This window comes from Lonchura striata, chromosome 1 (assembly GCF_046129695.1).
Source record: "Lonchura striata isolate bLonStr1 chromosome 1, bLonStr1.mat, whole genome shotgun sequence".
In the NCBI taxonomy this organism is placed as follows: domain Eukaryota; kingdom Metazoa; phylum Chordata; class Aves; order Passeriformes; family Estrildidae; genus Lonchura; species Lonchura striata.
In genome coordinates this window covers 46523799-46548036 of record NC_134603.1, presented here as the reverse complement: position 1 = coordinate 46548036, position 24238 = coordinate 46523799, and the positions used below count along the sequence as shown (strand labels likewise).

Genomic DNA, 24238 nt, shown 5'->3' with positions numbered 1-24238 from the left:
ACTTGTTAGGTGATTGTACACATCATAATTACACTTTGCATCCTCATAATTCAGTTATCTATTCCACTTTTCAAAATCCAGTCCTAATTCTACTGTTAAAAGTAATTTTTGCTTTGTGTTCCTGTTTCTTTCTTTTCATAACTGTGTGTGAATTCCTGCTCCTTCCTTCCTTCCTTCCTTCCTTCTTTCCTCCCTCCCACCCTCCCTCTCTCTCTTTCTTTCCTCCTCTTTCTTTCTTTCTTTCTTTCTTTCTTTCTTTCTTTCTTTCTTTCTTTCTTTCTTTCTTTCTTTCTTTCTTTCTTTCTTTCTTTCTTTCTTTCTTTCTTTCTTTCTTTCTTTCTTTCTTTCTTTCTTTCTTCTCTCCTTTTGTTTACCATTAATAAACAGTATCATAACAAATCTGACAACAGCCCACAAAGACGTTAATTTGTCCCTATTTTTATTCTCCATTAAGTCAAAAGAGAAATTGTCTACTTCCCCTCTCTGCCATCACTACATTCCTACTTCAGTGCATAGCTTTTCACATTTAAAGACAAAAGAATACATTTATTTTCCATTTCACTGGTTTACTGAACATTTTATGGCTATCAAGCAGAAAAATAGGATGCCCATTTCTTTCTCCTAGAGAATACCTTGAGCTGCAATAACCTACAGTGCAAGAATCCTGGAATTCAGCTCTGTACCAGGTGTCTTTCTGGCAGCATCTTTTTGAAGCAGCATGGGTTGAATCACCTGCAATTTCTCTTGACCTTCTGTAATTCCCATCCTGATGATAACCAAGTATCAGAGGAGGTCATGGCAAGTACAGCTTTGAACTCAGCTATCAAATACATAATGCTTTTATAACCCCCAGGTAACAAGTGTGGTACCTGCAGCTCTGTTTGGAAGAAGAACTTCTGTGGACACTGTGTGCAGTCATAGATCTTGTCCTCTTGTCCATGGGCTGAGAAAATATGCTGCTGCAACTTGTTTGCTTGGACAAACACTGAAATATTAGACAAAGAACAAGCTTTTCATTATTTCATATTGTAAGTGAAGAGTTTTTTATAAACAATCTCCCAATAAAATAGAGGAATTCCAGGACATAAAATTAGGCAAGTGCATTCAGACTTCACCTTACACTGTTGCTATAATGCATACCAATGAATGTCTTTCATCTACAAAGTGTGAGGCCTCCTCTAAAACAAATGAATTTAAACCGATCCCTGGTGTAAGGAAAAAACCCAACAACTGACCAAGGAAAAAAAAAAAGACTCTGTCAGGATAACCAATGAAGATTTCAACTATAAAGTATCTGAGAATGCCATTTCCTGTTCAGAATTATTTCTTCATCCTTACTGCATCCTTACTGCACTTTGATTGAACACACACAAAAGTTATTTCCTGGCAACCAACAGGTTTGAAAAGCACAGATGCCAAAGTCATGTTTACTCTGTGTACCTAAAGTTAAAGCTAACAAACAGCTCTGTATTTAAATGTGTTAATGTTAAAAATTATATCCCACAGCTATACTGGGGCAATGTCTATAAATGTGAAACAGAACTGCAGGTAAATTCTCTTTGGATACTTTAAGATCAACTCTGCCTACACACTGAATGCAAGGGTTTCAATAATATAAACATGTTCAATTTTAATGACTACAAAACAAGGCCCTAAGACTGTGTAACAGTTTACCTAGGAGACATACTATTAATAATTAAATTGTATATGCCAGAGGCAGTGTTTGGGTTGGCAGCACTGACTTCTGATGGATGCCTGGTGCACTGTGACCTAAAAAAAGTTTGCATCTACAATATTAATCTGTATAGGCAGGGAAAGGATTTATTAAAGATGCTGGCATTTGACTTTGAATCCACTCCTAATCATTAAAATTATTCTAATTGCAAGGCAACAAAAAACATCAGATTATTGTTCTTCTGAGTCATACATTTTAATCACATTTCTCATTACCCTGGGAAAAAAAAGATCAGATTCCATTTTCCATATAAAACTTATATTGGTGATTTTTACTTCTTGTGAATATTCTAGCAAGATGTGCTGAAGTAATTTAATGGCATATTGCTAATAAAGCATCATTGTTTGTGATTAATGCTCACTGTCTATTTACCCCATCAGCAAAAAGCAAGAAGTATTTCACACAGATTGGAATCGACTTATCTTAACTCTTTAACAAATTTCACAAGGCTACTGGCTCAGAAATGGAAGGATTAGTTTTATCAGGCATCTTGGTCACATGGAGAACCCTCAGTGGGTACTCTTTACATATGCAAGTTTTTATGTTGCATTTACAACACCCCGAACATGGAAACAGAAGATCCATGACATTACACCGACAAAAAGATCACACCATAATGTGTAAACAAAAACCAGGAAAAAAACTGGTAGAATAAATAGTAAAACTAAAAACTTGATCGAATGCCTAACTGAAAGAATTATTGAAAACAGACACTTTACAGACAAATTGTTTGTGGTGCTACTACCCATTCTCAGACAAGCTGTGCAGTGAAGAGGAACTATGTACTTTTTAAATGTTATAACCCACAGAAATGTGCAAAACCTGAACACAGAGAGGTAATAATCATCACCAGCCACTGTATCTGAAAGATGAAAAATTCAAATTTAATTTTCCTTGGTAGCACTCGCCTAGGTTTCACTGGGCGTGGAGCTGCCAAACAAAGAGGAGTAAAATGAAGGTATTAAAGGGTTTATTTGCTTATCAATGAAAATCCTTCACTTCCATTAATGGAAAACAGAAACCTTGAATGGCTTCCAGAATTAGCATGCCATTGATGTGTGAATACCCAAAGTGTGTTTTGTCATGTTTGTGATTATCTTTGATTTTCATCTTTTAAAGCAAAATTGGGAATGCAAGCTACATAGTAACACTCATGTTTTAGGTTATCATTTTATGAAACGTTCTATTAGGAAGTCCTTAAAAAAACTCACAACAACCCAGTAGGCATCCTTTTAATGTGTTTTTATTTCCAACAACAGCATTTTTCTGTTCTTCATTATGGCCCAAACACTGCAGTGCTTAGCCCTACTGGGTCAAGTTATTTTCTCACTTGGGTTTTACTACTGAATAACAGCACTGACTTGGGGAGGATTATTCCACACTTGGACTTGTGTCAGGGGAGAGCAGAGCTTGACTTGTGGCAAGACAGCATGGTTTGCTTTCTAAAGCACGTTACAAGGGTGTTTCTTCTCACCACAAGCCAACAAACACATGCATGTTGGCTTTCTTAGCCCATCAGAGGAGAATGCTGCTGCATAGGCTATGCCTGGGAAATTCTGCTCTGAGTTTTACGGGTTTAGATGAAGCATCTGTAGCTTTAAAGCACAAATTTATGGACAGTTTTAACCTTGGCAGGTTTGAAACATGGAAGTAATGAACATGATCCCATGGAAGGTAACAGACTATCACTTCTGTAATTATAAAAAACTCAAACTTCCGATAGAAGAGCTTGAAATGCACTTCTTACAGATGGATGACTGACCTTCCAAGGAGCTCAGCTTTCTAAACGATTTCTAATCAATATTATTAATGAGCAAAATGTAATGTTCCCTCCTAAAGCTGACCTAAAGCCAGCACACAACACATTTTTTCAGGGAGTTCTGCAAGGTCAAGCTAAGGGCATGACTGGGACAAGCAGTGATGGGCTCCTACCTGTAAAGCACACGGGACATTTGAAGGTGCCCCCCATGCCTTCAAAGCTGTGCTCTATCAGGTGGCACTGAAGTTTGGCAGGAGAGTCGAATGTCTGATTGCAGAGTTTGCATTCATGGTTCAGTCCTTCATCTGCAGGAGAAATCAAAGGAAAATTGAAATTCACCACAGACCTTACAAAGAGAAAGTCCAACACAATCCGTGAACTGGAGCAGCTTTTTGTTTTCCTAAGCTCAGGAAACTGGATGCCCCTCAGCACCTACAATTGCTGAAGTGTTTTCTTACCCAGAATGTTTCAGAATATCCAAAGCTTGACTGGGCATTAAAAGCACAGGTTTTCCACTTATAATTAGCACTACGCAGGAATGCAGAGCATTAGCTTTCAGTAGGAAATTATGACTATGACCTGAAACATCATTTCTTAGCAGAGCCACCCAGTCACGACCAAGTACATTTGCAAAACAGCACGTGAGGAATTTAATGCTGATCACACATCATCCTGTCTACCACGGGTAAGAGCTGTGAATGCTGTTTTTGGCACTCTGGCTGAGGTGGAGTTTCTTGTAACCAGTGTGAGAAGGGTGTGTAGTTTATACCCTCACATCACTCCTACTACATGTTCCCAGTCCTGTGGGCATACATGAAACCTTTTGCAAGCTGCAGGATTTCAAACCTCCCTTTCTGACAATCCTGGATTTTTTCCCCTCTTTATTTGCATTTCTCCTCCGAACAGCCCAGAGAAGTCCCCATGCGCCTTCTGACGCAGCTTTCCCTTCCACGTCCTGTGGCTTTAAAACCCTTCCCGCTCCCCGTCGCTTGTTCCTCTGCTTCCTCCCATTGTCCTCCAAGGCCGGCTGGTGCCTGGCACCAGGTTCCCTTCCTGAGGGTGCTGCAGGATTCATCCACTCTGCCATGAGGGCAGTCAGCGGCTGTCCTACTTAGAAACAGTTGCTAGGTAAGAAGTGGCTTCCAGCCCTGCTGCAGAGGCCTCAATTCCCACAGCGCCGCTTAGAAAAGGTCCTTCTGTATGTCACCGGTGTGCTACACGGGTAGCATTGATCTCGCAGGTAAATACTGTATCTGATTATTAAAAAACAAGCGGGAATGGAGTGCTTGGCGACTGGCGCAGCTCCCTGCCATTGCTCAGCTGGGAAGGGGCGATTGAGGGGAGCGCCCTGCCCATGCCGAACATCTAAATGCCAGGCTGCCAACCTCCTGCTGGACACAGCGCTGCCTGCAGTGCCCGTGAGTGACCCTGGTGACAGGCATTTGCGAAGGACACGGGGAGCACATCCCATATGACAATCCTTTCCACTGGTGTAAAGACAGCACAACATGGTGCTTCTGTGGCTGAGTGGGGGCACATTCCTGACCCAAATGACCCTTAGTGACTTATAAGAATTGAAAAAAATGTCAGTGGTAGCCCCCAGCTTTCACTTCTTGTTAGTCCAAAAGCTAAATTTAGCCTTTGCGTAAGTCATGGCATCTCTAGCCAAAGCGGGGGAATCAGACCGTGTGAGCTAAGCCAGGCAGTGGTGGCCATTCTGCAGGTGGGACTACTGAAAGTTACCACTGTGTGGTTTCTACAAGGTGTCAGAGCTCTTCACAATGAAAAGGGACTGATGAAACCCAACAAAGACAAAGGTTTACACAAAATTACATCACTCCCATACAGACACAGCAAACTGCAAACTTCCTTTCCTTTTCTACCCAATCCTTCCTGAAAGCAGTGTTCAGTGTTCCTGACTACCTCTGTTGCATATAGGTAAAGCCTTAGAAAATAAGTGCCTTGTTACCCTTGTACAATCATGGCTCAGGCCTGCTTCTTAGGCTAAGTAGAAGAGAGCTGTAGGAGACTGACTCAGCTGGAATAGGGGTAGAGGGATGTGAGAGATGTGAGAGACGCAAGAGACGTGCTGTGTGACTGCCGCGTGTCCACATTGTGATGCACGGTGGTTGGTTGACTTGGGCTTGTTGTGCCTTAAAACTATGTAAACTGGTAATGGGCTAACTGCTTTAAAAGGCCTTGTTTTTGTAATCAAGGGCTCTCCTTTGCACCTGCCTGGAGACTCTCTGTCGTTCAGCATCATCACATATCTCTACATGCTGCAGAACTTTTAGAGGGTGTGAAATGGAAGGCCTGCTCTGTTAGCTGAAAAATGTTGGTGGTCCTGGCAATCCCCTGCCCACAGAATGTTGCTGATGAAGTGCCTGTCTCTATTACCTACATGAGACAGAAGAACTTGACTCCCAGCCTGCCTGACCAGGCACCAGTTTATAGCTGGATCCACTGAGGACAGCTGTCAACACAAACTCAGGCAAAGGTTCAGGTCAATCTCAGCCGTTTTGAACACCATGGCCTCTCTGGAGAGACTGGAATATGGTGCCAACAGAGCACAGGCTACTGGGTACACGTCCCACCCAGCCACATACACTGGTAGTCAGGAACAAAAGCTGATAAAATTCTTTGCAAAAGACTTTCAGGGAAGGTTAAGGGTGAGTAACACTTTCTCATCTTGTAGGTAACACCTTTTATAACTCTTAATCTAAAAAAATCTAAAATATTTATCAAATATATGCTAACTACTTAATTAGCAGGGAAAATTTTAGTGGATTATCAAGAGTTGCCTGGGATGTGGCTTTTTCCACCATCACTGACAAACTTTTCCAGTGTGTTCTGCCTTTGCTACTGCTGAGAGAGGGCACATACAGCCTATGCAAGCACCACCAAGGGGAGCATGAAGGAAAAGAACCTGGCACACTCCAGTCTGTAGATCTAAGAGACACAGACACATCCTCCAAGGCAGGTTGTAAGCTGTGTACTTCCAACAGGCAGCAACCCACAACTGAAGGCAAAGCTGCAGAACAGCATCCTGAAAAGAGGAGGAGGGCTCAACAAATCTTATATAAATGCCTCTTCTTTCCTGAACTTGCTAATTAGTTATGAGGACTGTACAGACTGATACACAATATTTCTCCTATATGCATATCTTTGCCATGGTCATTACTGAACAGATAGTTTTGGAGATGGTGAAAGTTCCCCACAATGGGCAGTTACAAGATAGGAAGCACCTGTTTGTGCTGATACACACAGTCAAAGCAATTAGGACAAACGGAGCTCCATCTCAGGATCTTCCACAAGGCAAGGTGAAAACAATCAATGACAATTCTCACATCACAGAGTTACTGTTGGTAAAGTGTAAATGAACCATGCTAATCATTCTTGAGCATGGGAACATGGAATGGGGAGTTCTTCAAACATTCCAAGGAAGAAAGACCTCTGAAAAAGAAATATTTTTATATGACGCTACAGAAGACAGAGAAGGCTTTTTCTTGTTTTTCCATTACCTTAGTTGATGAAGAAAAAAGTAGGAAGAAATTTTGCTTCCTAGTGTTGAAGCAAAATTAATTTTAATTACACAGAAATTGTACTTGTTCAAGAAGAACTGAACCCCATTAAATGTGACCCTTACTTTATTTCCCATATTACTCAGATCCAAGGTGACTTCCTGGTCACAAATATCAAAATAACTTTGATTATTCTATGTTGCAAATGTGTTTTTCCTAAAGGCTTATAAACAGGATTTGAAAAATCCCCTCACCCACTTGCCTGGGGCAGATAAAAACCTTCCCCAGGCAAGAGACATCAATTTGTGCAGAATCTAAGTTTCTCTTAAAAGTGAAATGCTTTTAGTCTCCAAGTGCTAAAGACCATATTTAAAATAAGACTGCATTTGTATAACTGACAGAATAATATTTTTCCTAAGTCCCACTGTTTTCACCAATTTTGTGCACATCACCAGCTTTGTTACATCCTTGGAACAAAGGGCAAGGTTCCAGTCCTTGAATTTAAGAATGTGAGACCAGCCATGATTTAAATTTGAGGAAGACAACTAACGGTACAGAACTGGCAGAAAGAGTCAGGAGTGCTAGCTTTCATTCCAAACTTCAACATGGACATACTCTTATCAGCATGGGCATGACAGTGTGGCTTGTATTTCTCAGACTATCCATCTTTGAAGAAGAGGTGCTAATTTTTAATTTCTACTTTAACAGGCTGACCTAATTACTATCCCTTAAGACTTGTAATACAACCAAGACAGTGGAGCTGGAGAAGAGTCCAAGACTATCTACCATACTCAGAAGACCCAGAGTCACTGCCATCTGCCTTTGAAAAGGCTTAAGATTATATTTCTTGACACACAACTTGCCTGGATCACACAGCATTGTGGAATGATGGGGCAACAAGGATTTGTCCCTGTTCTCCGCTCTCCATAGGCAATTTAAAAGCACAATCAGCCTTTTATCTGCCACTGGCATGAAAGAGCCAGGATGTGGCATATCTTGCAAAGGTGCCAGATGTGGAAAGAGCATGCAAAAGGCTCTGTTTACGCAGTGGCCCCTGTCTAGCTCTCTGTGTTTAGCAAACAATTTGATAGGGTACTATGGAAGTGCAAAATATGATATCATTAATAAATAAAGGGCCAGTGAAATGTCACATTTTCCGTTTTCATTTGGGATAAGTCTGAAATGGAATGGAGTGTCAGATACAGTCCAAAGGGCTCTCCTTCCCTGCAGAACAGAGCTGCTGCTCTTTGCTCTTACTCAGGCAGAAAAAAAAAAAGCAAAAAAAAAAATTAAAAAAAAGTGCTGAGCAGCTTTAAAAAGTTCAATCAAAATAATCTGCTCTTTGGAAAGGTGGCGGCTGACAGTAATTGGAAAATACTGTCTGACTCATTTATTAAAGTGAGATTCAGAGTCAATTGATTTAATAACCATTAGAATATTCTATTAAGGATATAATAGGTTGGCACAGCCCTATTTTTTATTAAGAGTTATAGGTAAGAAATAAGCAATGCTATGGAATTTTAGACAACTGCTGTATGGATTAGACTAAAAATATGGCTTGGAAAATAGGTATAAAAGCAGCAAGTATCAGGAGGAGGAATAGGAAAGTACATTACAGTGCAAATGAGTTAGCTGAAGGATGAAAAAGAAATGAACCTTTAATATAAAGCCTGCACTTTTCCAAATCTAACAGAAAATTACGCACTGCATTCCCTGGTGTGGTACATCGTAAAACAAGTCAGCACGTCCTTCACATTATGGGCCCAACAACGCCACGAGGAAGGCAAGAACAAAGTACCCACTGTACAGCACAGAACTGGTGCTTACTGTTGCCCTTACATGGTTGGGATATGAGCTTGGACATGGTTAAGACCTTGCAAGATGGATGGGAATGGTTTACCCACTACTCGTAGTCAAATGAGTTTGATGCATGCAGAATTTCTGCATAAATAAATTGCTTTCCATTTGTAATCTTTATTCAGATAGTGGGAAAATGTAAACATGAATCAATTCCAAATAAGTGCATTTAATATTCATATAAATGTTTAATATTTACACAAACATGAAATGTTTCAATGCAGGCAGGTAGATTTTAATTGAGGTGCAGCCCATTACCTCAGCAACTAACTTGACAACCAGCTATAAAAGCAAATATAATCAGTCTTCGTGCTGAGCATATATTTATATTTGTGGATGCTCTTTGTATTGGCTACCCATGTACTGCGGAGTTACTGAGCAACTTGTACAGCAGGCAGGATGTTCCCACTTGCACCTGCCCCAGAGCCAGTGCTCTGGATGACCTGGCCCAATTTGTGTTACCAACTCAAGGCACAATTTATACATTTCATGGAAGGCCCTGACAGTTCAATATACACTTTAAACAAGTGGAACCCTTTATGCAGTGTCTAGACTTGTCCTGTGTTTATACTTTTTGCTGTTCAATAAAAACAAAACTAGAGCAGCTACAAGCAAATGTTCACCGGCTGACTTACATGCAGCTGCTAAGTCAGTAACCACTGGGGGCCCTCTTATATTGTCTGATCAACACTACAGCCATTACCCAGCACCAATTTGTAACAGTTTATAAGTAACTCTTTCTCTTATTCATCTTCGAGATTGTCTGGAAGGCTCCTTGTGCTTTCTATTCTGAATAAATCTATAGGCAAATGTCCTAGGATGATGATGCCCTCCTGGTAAACCATCATGAGGCTGGGTCCATGCTCAAAAGCATCCACGTAAAATCTGCCCTCAACAGACAACACAGGAATGAAATTGCCTGCAGGCCCTGTAATTTTTTTTTAAGGTCTAAAACATGCACACCACCCACATTCAATATGTTTTCTTTGTAAATTTTTTACCAAGCAAACCATGCCCCTAAACCAATTTTTCCTTCACATTGCTTTCACTCTTCCCTGAGCTAATTCTGCAGCACACATTTATAAGCCAGAGATCTGAGGAGCAAGGAAGCAATGCCATGGATGACAGCTAACCTCTCGGCTACAACATCTCACACGGAAAACAGGGGAAGGACAAAAACACCATACAACATTGTAATTTCCAGAGTGTACAGCCATCCATGCTTCCTAGCTTACAGTGCTGTGCTTACCTGCATCTTTTAATTTCTGCTGGCCACACACCTACAAAACCATCAGCTTCCCTGTGCCACTTCAGACAACCTCATTCCTGCTCAAAATTTGGTCTTAGGGTCTACTGTGGCAAGTATGTGCATGACATGTACCTTCACATGCTAAAGAACAAACAATGGCTCTTCCAAGCCTGGAAGCTAAAATCAAACAGTACCTGAAGTCTCCAGCACCCTGTTCATAATTTCTCCCTGATAGCACTAATGCTTCTGCCATTATCAATTCCTCAAACATTATCAAAACCCCTCAAATGAGAAACATGATCCATCACAGTGTTAATTTTGGAAGCTGACATAAAAAGCATGGAAATAGTGATAAAGGAGGAGAGAGTAAAGGCAAAACATACAGTTGGCATTTGCAGCAGGAAGAAGTATACAGCTGGAATTTACAGCTGTGAGAAGAGAACAACTTGTCATAGAAAAACAATTTTTGTTTAAGCCCTAACTAATGGTTGAGTCCTGGTGAGACAGGAGAGAGGATTGGATGGAAAGACAGGATTACACCTGTGTTTCTACTGGACTGTCCAGGGCAAGTCACCAGATGTTAGGAAACAGGAGGGCAGGGGAAGAAAATACCCTCCTTCCTCACTCACCCTCTAGGCACAGTTATCCTTCACACCTTCCTTCTTGTGCCACATACTACTGCTTATGCAGATGCTTGCATATTGGCCTGTGTTTATCCTTAATGCCACTTTCAACCAAAATCATGACGTTAGCTGAAGAAACTCAAAACATCAGGCTGCACCCCAAGCAATGTCTTTCCCCTTGCTTTTTTTTTCAGTTCAGAATGATTTTTAGGCAAGACTGCCCATGCCAAGGAAAATTGGTAGAGAAGATCCTACCAGCAATCCCAAACTCTTCAGTTCCCAACAGCTGTAGCCTCTCAAGGGGAAGGTAGGGACGAGGTATGACACTGCTTTGAAGGATACTGGCCTTCAGCAGCAGGAAGAGGATGGGAGCTGCACTGTGCTGCTGGGATCAGGCCATGCTGACTGCCAGCAGCACTGAGTAGGAAGCTTTATTCAACAAGCAGGAAATAATTCCTACAGCCTTCTGCAGTGTACTGCTAAAGCTATAGCAAAGGGTGCTGATCGATGGAGTGACAAAGAGCTGGGATCCACCTCCTCAATTAAAGCAAAAGTTCGTCTCTCCAGGGACAGATTTTGAAATTAGATCTGCTTAAGGGAAAGCCAGTCTACTGCATCTTTCATTCCACTGTATTTTTGTCTGAAGCAAGGGATGCATTTCACTTCACCAACTGTTCACTTTTTTGCTTGGTTGCACTCACTTTGGCTGCTTGTAAGTGAACTCTTCTTACCACATGTGCCTTGTATGTTCTATTAAAGCCACAAATTGTCTGGCTTCACTGAGGCTGGATGAAAATAAAAAAGGGCAACTGGCAGGGTCTATTTCTTAATAAGTGTCATGTATTCAGATCAAGTAAGTATGATTTAAATACAGCAAGTCCTCTCCATCAAACAACAGCATTTTCTGTGCAACTGGCTACGAGGAGAGAGTTCTGGAATTCTGCAACAGTGTTATTCACCAACTGATGGGACATGCATAATTTGTTACTCCCTGTCTGTAACTGCACCACAAAAAGGTATTAAAATTTGTTCAGAAAAAAAAATCTGTGTTGCATCAAATAGCTACATACATTACAAGGTTACACTCCATCATTGCAATAAAATCCCATGTGATGGAGCTTATTTTGGAAACAATTTTGCTATGGGATATAAAAAGAAATTTAAACCAGTAGGAATAAGCTGAGTGGTATGAGTTATTTGTAGACAGATGATCCAGCTCAACATTTACCTTTTCAAATAGCACTTAGTGAGCACTGAATAAAAACTTGGTGACTGATCCTCCAAATGCAGGCATAGCTAACTCAGGAGAGCAGGCTTCCCTTCCCATCTTCCCATCCTTCTGGACTCCTGACTAGGCTTTTTGTGGGACAAAGTTCTGCTGAGGTGCAAGGTTAAACCCTCCATCCTCTCAGTACGCAGTGAGATACAGGTTATTATCTGAATTTTACAGATAAAGAAACCATACCCCAAAGCTGCATCCCAAATAGAGAATGAAAACTCTCACTAAAATAGTGGTGGAAGAATCAGACCCTGCTTCATCTGCTAACCATTGTGTCTGCAGTATTGGAATTAGGGTCAGAAATGAGTTTTTCTCTGTCCTCTTCTTTGAGCTAAAAGCCTATTTCCAGAAAAACTCTTGGAACAAATCTTCTCTAGTAAAGTCAAATTGTAATTTGAATGGCTTAGAGGTTGCTGGAGCTAAGTACATATTAATGATTTAATCAAACTGTAGGGGAGAAAATAATAAAAGTGTCACATTTGTATTCAGAAGAACTAAGCACAGTAAAAACTTAAGTAAAAACTTTTTGCTTTTTTATTAATTCAATTTTTAAAAAAATTTATTACATTTCAGTATTTTTGTTCACTGTGTAGGCTACAGGTTTTTTTTTTTCTTGCTTTCTGGTTGAAGAACTAGCTTTCTCTGTTATTTGTTGCTACATGCCTACTAGTAATGCCCATTCATCTGGTTCTTCTGGAAGACACTGGTCAAAGTACAGGTATATCTACTTGTGAGTTTTGCATAAAGAAAATACAAATTTTTAAGGTAGGGGAGGATATTTCATATTATATAAACTAAATGCAAGCTGTTCTAAATTTAGTGGTACTGGGAAAACATCTCACATGGAGACAAAGTTTCAGTATTAATTCTACACTACAGTGGACCAGCAGTAAAAATTATGTTTCATACACAAGTCTCATCAGGTATTTCTTTTGTTCTGAATATACAAAAAGGGTCAGAGTTGCCTTCTTTCTTTTGGCATGAAGCTATTAGATGTTTGGAAGATAAAGTCTCTAAATGCTGAAATGCTGTTTATCTACAAAGAATTGCCTGCTTATTCTTGAAAGATAGGAAAGAAAAAAGAAAAATGGAAAAAAAATAGTAGGATAGGATAGGGCTTTCCTGTTATATTGGATATTTGACCCAAGAACATGAAGTAATAATAGTCTTTTTCATATTTCCTAATACATCAGATAGTATTGATATTTTGTTTCCCAAATCTTAATGCTATTATATCAGTCAAATATTATTTGGCATCTTTTTACATAAGTGAGGGACACTTGGGAATAAGCAGCAATTTCTGTGATTTTGATTCAGCTCTTCAACTCATTTAGGTGTGTATCAACCTTCTGCTTTCTTTCCCCCATCCTCCATTTCCTCATCGCCAGCCCTCAGAAAAAAACAGGGAGGAAGAAGAGGTTCAGGCTGTGAAGGCCCTCAGGTCTATGCTGATAACTGGGCATTTAATTAGATTATTTTCATGTGAGCAAACTGCTTTGCCTGTTAGGGGAGATGTCTTTGTACAGCAATATATTAAAATGATAAAGCTCAATTTAAAATAAAGAATTATTTATGTTGCTCATCTGATTTAGTTTGCTCTTTTATTTAGGAAAGCATGAGAAAGCTCAATTTTAATTTGATCTAACCTTTCCCTATGTTTCTCTTTGATTCTTCTTTAAAGCAAGCAAGCAGCTTTGGGCCCACATATCAAAAAAGGACCAGACTTCATTCTAAACATGCTCCACTCTCGTTCCCCCTTTCTCTGCTGGTACTAAGACTTCACACTGAGCTGAACAAACAGCTTTTAGAATTTTTATATTGCAAGTTCTTCATTTGTGGATAAGAGAATAATGAGGGCCAATTAGTTATTCTTTCTCAATCAGTTACATGTTTGGGGGTTGGCTTTATTTTCCCAAATTCTAAATGACTCTGTTAACAGATTTATTCTAACCCTTGATCAAACCTAATTCCTGACTGAAGCAAAGACACCATTTCCCACCATGCTAGCAATTGAGGAGCAGTGCCTAGGAACACAGCCACTCCTCCAGTGAACTCTGATGTAACAGAATGGCAAAGTTCTGAACTTCAAATAATAAGAGAAAAAGAGGAAAAACAGAGTAGAAGAAATAGAGAAGGGCTGACTAAAAAGACATGCATCAGACAGAAAAAGATTGGTTGGGGAAGGAGAACCAATATAGCGGCAACAATAAACAAAAAAAGGAGATAGACTGAAAAGGCAAATGGAGCTGAAGAAGTGAGCAGAAGCAGGACAAGGGCATGAAACTGGTGTGAAAAGGCACAGCAAAGTCGCAATTTAACCTTCATTTGAAGTTCACTGAAGAAATGCAGAGTAGCATACATTTCCAGGCAGAGCTTGGAATTCAGTGCAGCTCCTATGGCAATAATGATAGATGTATTTTTACATCCAAATGTCTCAAACCAACAAAGTTACCAGTATATAATTACTAAAAATAGACAATTAAAAAGAACAGCAGGTTACAAATATCAAGCATCAATTTGGGGAAAAAAGACAGGACCATTATGAGAAAAATAAAAGTATAGGCTGTCAGGTCAGTATATAGCCTCTCCAGATAAAAGTTATAGAGCTGGGGAAAAATGTAGCCTGACATTAAATGATTATGAGGTGATTAACATCAGTAAGAAACCAAAAATACTTGTAAAGCTCTGAGGAAATCTGAAATGTGATATGAAAACCATGCCTGTAACAGCAAGACATAGGTGGCTGACCACTCTAAAACATTAACCTTTTACTAAGATATACTCTAATAAATAACTGACAAGACTGCATTTGCTGGCTGAAATATTCTCCAAAAGGCCCACTGAATTTTCATTGTATGTGTCAGTTCATTCAAACAAGAAGAGGGAGGAAAAACCAGAGAAACTCAGGAGGAAAGGAAGGAAGACCCAGTTCAACCCTACATGTAATCCTATGTGTATATGCACAAGGTGCCTAGCAGTCACAGAAACCAAATTTATTTAAGCCATGTGCTGTAGAATGAGTAGAATGGGTTAAAAACCGTGAGATGTAACTCAGTGTATGGCTGGAAGTCTGCACGGAGCAGTTTCCCCTCAGAGGGTTTCTCTGTAACAGGGAAAGTCAGAATTTCAATTTTTTTTTAAATGAAGACTGAGATTTTGATTCAGCACTGCCATTTCAGGGGCTCAGGTTGAACAAGAAGTACTGAACATTGTGAGACTTGCGATCAAATTGTGAAACTGTGAAACCTAATTTACCCAAATGAAATGGGGGCCACAAAATTAATTCAGATAAATGAGGATTTTGAATAAGCAAGGGACTATTTAGTGCTTTTAACACACATCCTGGGACATAACCTCATTACAGATCAGGAGTGTTGTTCTGTGAGTTTGTGTCAGAGTGGAAGTGTCACTGACACAACAAATAAAACCAAAAATATCCTACTCCCTGATCGCTTATTTTGTGTTTCCATACACACGCTACACGAGCCTGAAGAATAATTAACACTGCTGAGAAGAAGCAGCAACAGTGGATGAGTCTCACTACAGCAGACCTCTCATCATAGCAGAAATACAAATGTACTAGTTATCGTAACTGTGTTATGTTAAGTAGACCTTTGCCCCACATTATTGTAAGTTAGAGGAGGGAAAAGGGAAAAGGAAGATGATATCAGCATTCTTGATGATATTTTATTTATCTGCACATACTGTTGACACAGTTGAAGAATAAGCAGAAGAATGGACGGAGACACACAAAACACTTGCAGCCACAGATTTTTTTTTTACACTTAATCAGGGACAAAAAAGTGAAGGCAGTGAAGACAGCCATCTCTTTTACAGAGCAATCTCAGGCATTAAAGCTCACAAATAAAAAGGAAAAAAATGAAAGTGTTTCTACAGCTATCTTGTAAAGATGCTTATGAAGCTTATAAAAATGCTATGGACATTTTTGTTGTGGGCAAATTTTTAATTTCTCAACTTTATGAAACAATTTGACCAAGACCTGAGCATGTTCATTTAAGCTGTCATTTAAATATTGCATACCCTGATTTTTGTAATAAAGGCCAGCTCCAAAGGATTTTTTTTTGCATCATAATGATATTATCCAATCTCTTAATGATATTAAGAAATAAAAGCATTTCTTAACAGAATGGTATTAGATATGCATTTAACTTGCCTTGTCTTTTTGTTTTTTTTTTTTTTTTAAGCTGGAGGGCCATCATTTGGAAACCCTAATGCTGTTTAAAACAAGCATCTTCATCAGAAACCTCACAGGCAGCAAGTTTCTCTACTTACTCAGCATGTTATGCTTACTTGTCAGTCTTTCTCCAAACAAAGTGGGAAAACAAGCATACGAGACGCAAAGATGTAAAGCAGATAGAATATATCCCCCAGCCCCTTCAATTGCTTCCTTCACCTCACTCAAGAAGCAATTTTAAATGTATTAAACCTGGAGGTGAGCAGAGGGATTTAACATGAGGCAGGATTTGAACAACAGAAAATAAGGTCAAGGAGGAGTATTACCCCTCTAGTCGTATTTGGAAAAACAGGGGCATTTTAGAAGTAAAATAACAACAGGGCAAACTCACTTGCTGTGCTCTGCATCACTCTGAGCAGCAAGAGCCCACTGTTAGATTTTGCAATGCATTTTGCTAGGTGAAGCATGCAGATTTGGATCCCGTGACACTTTCACAAATAAGCAACATATTTTGTTGGCGTTCATTTCTGTTTGACTGCTGGACTTGATAAATGACATGGCAGCAGAGAAGAATAAAAATTACTGTGTTAAATCCTTGAAAATTATACAGCAGAAAAGGTGGGCAGCCTCTGTAGGTCAGCTGGGCACCAGAAGCCAAAGATCAGAACTGGAAATAATAGTTGACAAGGAATACCTACAGAGCAGCAAGGAAACAGAGGTGGGGCAACTGAACTGAAAGCCATGTTTGCAAGCCCTCTATCCACACCCTTATCTTTCCAACATTTATCTGTCTGACTGACACACCCTTTCTCTACCCCCACCCCAAAAAGATTCAAAAACATCATGCTGGGTATGAGGAAAAAAAAAACAACTTGAAATTGAGTTATAGCAAACAGAAAGTTGGCTGATATATCAAAGTAGCAGCATTTCTCAGAAAATAAACAACTCTGAAGGTCTCAGTAAAAAAGTGACAACAGCAGGGAAAGTCCAAATTAAAGTTGTTTCTTTGCCCTTAATTCACTCTGTCGGTAAGATAATATCTCATGTATAGTATATTATCTTCGACTGATAGATTCTGTGCCCTTTGTGCCTGAATCAAAACTCTGTCACATTGTGGTAAGTCAAATATGCCTGCCAAGCAACAGGTATCACCGTTAATTCCATGAGAGGCCCTCATGAAAAAGTGTAATGTTGCATGGCCAAAGTTTCAGTGATATCTCTTCCCAGCAGTGCAAAACAAATGAGTGTTGGAAGAGTTTGCCTACAATCCTGAATATGTGTTTGCCTTTGTGTTAGAGAAACAGCAGAGAGCTAGCTAACACTGCTAATAACACTGCAATGGTTTAAAGCATGGGGAAAATATATTATGATGCAACTCTTATAGGGTTAATGCAACAAGAAACAAATGTCCCTCCTTAAATCATTTTACTTCTGATAATAAGAGTGCATATGCAGGGTTGACTGATTTCAGCCAGGTGAATACCAATGGAGGACACAGCCTTCTGTGTTAAGATGAATGTTTTGCAGTGTATTCTTTAAGATGCCACATGAATGATACATGCAAAAACAGCTTGATTTCTCAAACCTAGTGACTGCCATTGGAAACTTGGTGTCCATCTGCATTTACTCACCTTTCAAAGGGATAATCCAGCTCTCTTCAGTGGCACTGCAGAGGCAGAGCCCTTTTTGCCCCTTTGCACCCTGCCCATGCGTGTCATTCCCCCAAGCCCCCCTCACTGCTTTCACCCAAATATAAATAAAAAGAAAAATCTGCTTCATTACATTTGCTAGCATTAATTGATGTTTAAAAAAGTCTGTTAAAAATAAAGCCCAGCAGTGACATTTTTCTTTGCTAAAGAACGATAGCAGCACATTACAAACATTACAAAGAGGTCCCCTGATAAGATTGTGAAGCTCCACTCTGGCAGTAAAAAGCATCTACTGTATATTCCCTGATTTCCTTTTTTAAAAAAATTATTTATTTATTTATTTATTTATTTATTTATTTATTTATTATTGCAAGATAGGTCACAAATGCAGATAAAACTCCCTGTCTCAGTAGCAGGGTTGCAACATTGGATGAGAGAACTGGATGGACACAGTGTATTTTTAGCATTTGTTTTACCCCGGTCAAATAAGTGCTCCTATTTACTGGTGGCAATGACGCTCACAGCTATTCAATCCCAGCTTGACATTTTCCTTATGGCTGCACCTCTCTTGCTTTTGCATGAGCTGGGTGGTTCTGAAGGATGCAATACTTCGTGCCCAGAGGTCCTTATGACATTTTAGAACAATGCATTAATCAGGCAGCTGGTCTCCTGAGGTACAACCAGAGCAGCAGAAAAACTAAAGAACCACAGAACCCAGCCCACTCACCCATTCTCCAAGAAATCTCTCCCTGTGCCAGCTGACATACTGGTTTCTGGGAAAACAGTCTCAAGCCAAGTAAAAGGCTGCATTGCCTTCAGGGAAGGTGAGCACAGATGCTAAATTAGGCCTGGCAGGGTTGCAAAAGTGGGGAGAAATAGAAACAAAGGGGTCAATTGTTTTCATGTCTCTGGTGTTGCCTACCAGGATAAATATAGCCTCTCTTCTCTTGCCTCTCTCTGTACTCAGGGCTTTTTAAAATGGCCTGAGAATCTGCAGAATCAGGCCCCTAATCATATTCCTTGAATAAGCTTTGCGAAAACCTTAATGTCCAGTCCTTTGAATCTTCTTAAAAATGTACTTTTCTAGACCATCTGAAGATGTCTGAGAGCAAGGGAGATGTGGGCAAGTAAGCAATTCTCTGGTTGTGACCTGTCTGAATTTGAAGAATCGAGAAGAACAGCAGAATATTCTGTCACCTGGCCTTTTTACCCATTCCCCACAGCTCACACTATATTCTAGGGGGGTGGCCCTAGCCCAGAGAACCTCACTGTGTGAGGACAAACAGCCAGAAAAGAATGTGACTGGGAGTACTGAATAAGGCATATATATTTGTGCCCTTTTTTCTGAAACAAATAGTCACTCCAGGCAAGCATGGCAGAACTTAGATGTTGAAGAGGACACAAAGCTGGACACGGCAGAGCTGTGCAGGGGTCCTGACAGCATTTCTTCAAAGCATAAGAGCCGTGTGACAAAAGATAATGGGACATTGGCTCTGACTCCAGAAATAGGTGTTCAAAGCTGTGAGCCTTTAGAAGAGCACAGAGGTAGGGATAAAGGAACCTCAACAAGGGAGCATAAGCAGGGTTAGACAGAAATCTTTGAAAATGATCACAGGATGTTTATACTTGATAAAGGGTAAGTAAAACAAATAAATGTAAGTAAACCACATTAAATCAGTATGCAAAGCCAGGCTGGTGGCTGCAGTTGTCTAGTCTGAGGAAAAAATAGCGTGGTTAAAGTGAAATGTAACTTGGCTTCTAATAAGAATACTGGCTGTAGAGGTGGAAAGAAATGGAGAGATCTTTGAGATGATGAGAAGGAAAAAGCAGTGGGATTTAGAGACGGGAATGGGTGGATTAACGGAGCAAAAAGGAGCCAAAAATAACAGGGTAGGAATATTGAGAAAGAACATTACTGACAGGTGTCTGCTAGTTATAATTATATATCGCTTCTAATGCCAGTGTTATATTAGACTCTATCTTAACACAGACATTATTTCTGTCTTTGAAGCTCCTAATCAAAAGAGAAGAAGAAATACTTTCTGCCTTTTACAGGACTTAACAATCAAGCAGTGAATGAAGTATGCTGAAGAGAGAGAAACTGTAAAAACAGCAATATGGATACGTGTGTATTAATAAAAGATACATGCATATGCATTTCAAATTGCATATAGAAATGATGCTTGAACTGCTACTTAAGTAGGATTGCTCCTGAAACCACAGCCGGAGTAAGTCTTTAATATCAACTTGAATGAGGAGGAGTAGGCAATTTTCCCCTGATCCAAGCCTAATGCAACTGCACAGGAGAAGAAGAGGTGATTTTATGTGAAGCTAGCAAATACTTTTTTTTTGTAGGAGACTGCAGTCAGCTTGATTGTTGTGTTTCACCAGCAAAATAGCTGCAGCTGCAACCAGCCACAATTAGGTACTTAGTAATGTGTTAACAGGTAGCTACGCACACAAAAATGAATTCCAGTCAAGGCAAGCTGAACTTTGATCCACAACCTATCTTTTACAAAGCAGCACCAAGGGACTATGTTTTTTTCTTAGCAGCTTTCACACTGATAGTATCACAACAATTAGTGCTTTTGAGACATGCTGGTAGGATTGACAGCTGGCTGATGACACAGCACAGCCTGGAGACTGCCATTAGATCATCACTATTGACAGGTTATATGCTTGCTCCTCGCTAGTGAAAAGTTATTCTGTATTTTGCAACTTACTTTTTTTTTAAATGAAAATACAATTTTGTTTTATTCACACCTAAACTGATAACACAACTGCCCCAAAAAGGGGCACACAAGGGGCAATCCCAATGTTTTACTGCCATAATTACAGACACCCTGCAGATATTTTTAAGGCAGATTTTCTCACCACCATATGGAAAAAAATGCTGGAAGAGAATTTTCATTAATCCTTTTAACTGCTGTGTAAGCTGTGAAAAAGTGAGTGTGTGCATACATACACAAGGATGTGTATCTGTCTCCATGTCAAATTAAAAATCTAAACCTAGTTGCAGGGAGCTCTGGTAAAGACCAGTAACTGTTGTAGAGGGAGAGCATCCCAGCTGAACAGAAGATGAACACAAGTTACTCAAGATTGAAAACAAGCAAACCCTTCTGCATGCACCAGAAAGTAAGAAATACTTGCTTTCCCCAGATTTGTGTTTCCCAATTGATTGATTGTGCCCAAAAATGTACATGCATGGTCTTTCCCAGGTTCTATTTTTCTTTTCTTCTCTACACAATCTGTAATATTTAGGAAGGGATGGGTCTCAGCACATGATTTTTCCTGTCTGGGAAGATTGTACAGATTACTGTCTTCCACTCAACTGCATTCTCACAAAGTCAGAGTCAGTACAGCTGTCTTGAGCCCTCTCTCCTTCTGGGACATGAACAAACAGGGAAGACTGACACTCAGACACTACTGTGGCCATGTGACTGCTGCATAATGTGGTACCCTGAAGAGACAAGGCTTCATACATCCTTTGAGCTTTCTGGCTTTATCAGTAACATAAACAACAGAATTCTAAATATATATAATTTAGTTACATATTACTTGGAGTTAGGTGTGGGGAAGAAAAAACCTCTGCTGTTTCAGATGCCCCAAGGACTGTCCCTCTGCTGCCACCTGCTACAAGTCCCAGCCAGTGCTGAGCAATCTGGCTGATCCCAGGTGACCCCAGCACTCTTCCCCATGCCTCACTTCACAGCACAGGGGAAAAAAATACCAAACAGCCTGGCTGACATGCTTTAAGATCACCTGCTGTAAGACTTGGGATATGAGGTCACTGTTAGCAGGCCAGCATGCAGTGATTTACCAAGCAAGAGAACTGTTATTTCCTTTGCAAAGTGAGAACTTTGAGTGAATTTGCAAGCATTTGGTGCAGGGGCTGCTTTGTGCACACCTCTGTACTATAGTTGTGTGTTATTGTGGTGCTGGTACTCTACTCCACAAAAAACTGAAGTAAATTCCCTGAGTGCTGGTTTGGTTTTCTCCACCAATACAATAAAGAAAGCCAGACCAAGGGGCTCTTCCTATTTGCTCCACAATGCTTCATGATCACACCAACCTCCCAATGGATACCCACCATCTCACACATGGCTCTGACACCCTGCTGAATGAAGCCCTCACAGCAGGCTTCTGACTGACCCTCTTGATTTTCTTAGAATGGGGCTACCCATAACAGAATAGCTATTAAAACACTAAAAAGACAAAAGCCTAAAGCAGCAAAATGCTAAATCAAAACAGGCCATGGGCACTGGTCTCTGCTATCAGTTATGGATATGAGGCACTGTTTCATGATAATGCCTTGAGTAAAATCCTTTCAGTAGAAGGAGACACCTCTTCAGTGTGGAGTGGGCAGGGAGCTAGAAGATGGCTAATGACTTTCAAAAGTATTAAAACAAAAAATCTTTTTCTATCTATCTGGATGAAGAAAAGTGTAACACTTTCTAATTTGGAGAAAACATCTCATGGAATACACTAGACAGTAGCTGGGGGCCTCTGACTGATGGCTCTTGGGTCTTCTCTGTACCTTTGATCTGCATTATGAAATGTTAATGTCCACCACGTCAGGACTTGTTACATAAACATACCCTTTCTCTAACTGCTCAGTCCTGCCCGTTGCAACTTCCATTCATATTATCCATTTATATTTAAATGCTGACTTGGAGCATATACCCAGAAGCACTGACATTTTTTAACAGGAGCAGCTAAACTAGGGTAAACTGCTAAATATAATTTATTGATGATAAAGAGCTTGGTTCAGATTAAATTCCAGCAATTTAATAATGAACACATTCACATCCTGCATCCGGAATATGTATATGTATGTGTTTTCCCCTCCTCATTTAACTGGGAGAAGGGGGTCTCGGAATCTGTGATTTCCTGTTGATTAGATGTGAAGCAACCACAAGCACATATTTTTGATATCTCTATTAACAGACTGTTCATGTCTAACTGCAAAACTTGGTTGCACTTCTCTCAACATCTTTGCCCAAGACAGACCAGTAAACACAATTCCTCTCTCTATAATTAGCCTTTTCTCTAAGGGCCCTGAAGTAAGTCTGCATGCCGTAGATTTAATATCCAGTGCTATATCCATATGTGCTGCCCTTGCCTGGTCCCAGAGCATATAAACTCCCCTATTAGCAGCCTTGACTGCTTAATTATGCAGATTTTTTTTGTACCCGCCTGCCTGTAAAATTACTGTGTCTAACCTTTTTTTTCTCCCTCCTCTTTGCACCATGCTGGCCATTCTAATGAAATCGGCATAGGGGAAAGGGCCTGATTTGCAGTTATGGAGGCTGGATCGTACTGGCAATCTGTCCTTAGTGGGAGTTACAAAAGAAGTCAAATGCCTTCATCTGGTTCTCCCCTCTCATCCCCAAGGTGATTGAGTTCACTTCCTGATGCTTCCCAAGTTTTCCTCGGGCTGTCCAATCAGCGCATCCACCAGGGAGCCCAGCCTAGCTTGCAACAGTCTCCGTATCTAGTTACAGCCCCACCAGGGACAGTCAACTATCCACCCCCAAGCCTTCAGATGAAAACCTTTTCTAACAAGGCCGCCCAGCGCCAATGAAATAACACACATCTGCATATCCACTGGGTCCCATGTTTCTTGTGCTCATGGATTATGTATCTTGCAGCCTCTAATAAAGAAATGCAGTTCTTTGTTTAATGTTTATCTTGTGCTTGTTAAGCAAATGCTAATGTTGTATCAGAATGCTTTAGTGCTATTTGGGTTTTTGGTGATTTACTACAAGACAATCTGCTGTGAAGTAAATTTAGAGGGGAGGGGGAAGGAAAAAAAATAACATTCTGGCTTAGAGGGAGCGAGCGAGAGAGAGAGAATGGTTTGACAGAGAAGGAGCAAGAGGCAGAGGGGAAGACGGAGAGCGCAACAGCTCCCGGTACGAGCTCCCTAACCTCCGGCTGACATGCCCACTTCATCACTAGCCAGTCCGATACCTGGAGGTACAGAATCAACCCGCTATGATTTCCAAAAGGGATGAGATGATAACTTCCCCTTCAGTGATAAGGTAAACAGTGTCCTGAAGGGTAAACAAAAAATAAAAAAGCCCTTTTTGTTGTCTGCCTTTGTGCCCTGATGGTTAGCACTGTGCTGTGTTATTCACAGACCACAGGGAAGCCCTAGATTTAATTGTTCATGCCTGGCTCTGCTAGAAATAGGCAAAAGAGAATATGAGGTATTCAGAACCCCCTTCCTCAAATTATTTTTTCTTCCCTCCCCCCTTAGGGAGGAGAAGAGAGGAGATTTGGAAGCTGATGAACAAATGAATGTCCTCTATTTACCCTTTGGCAAGACAGAATATAGACATCCACAGTGCTAAGTGCTCCTGTTAACT

At 40.3% G+C, this 24238-nt stretch overlaps 1 protein-coding gene across 13 annotated transcripts in view; it reads right to left on the bottom strand.

Annotated features, from left to right (window-relative positions):
* The window catches only part of ZNF521 (zinc finger protein 521), a 229736-nt gene that overhangs the window by 25141 nt on the left and 180357 nt on the right, over positions 1 to 24238 (bottom strand). For 11 of the 13 annotated variants that reach the window (XM_077783925.1, XM_077783926.1, XM_077783927.1 and 8 more), the window contains 2 exons: positions 3668 to 3799; positions 245 to 985 (listed from right to left, as the gene is read on the bottom strand). In XM_077783925.1, the coding sequence (XP_077640051.1) occupies positions 729 to 985; positions 3668 to 3799 (389 nt within the window). In that variant the 3' untranslated portion in view covers positions 245 to 728. Of the gene's footprint in view, positions 1 to 244; positions 986 to 3667; positions 3800 to 24238 lie in introns of those variants that run through there. The other 2 variants (XM_077783929.1, XM_077783921.1) reach the window with 2 other exon arrangements.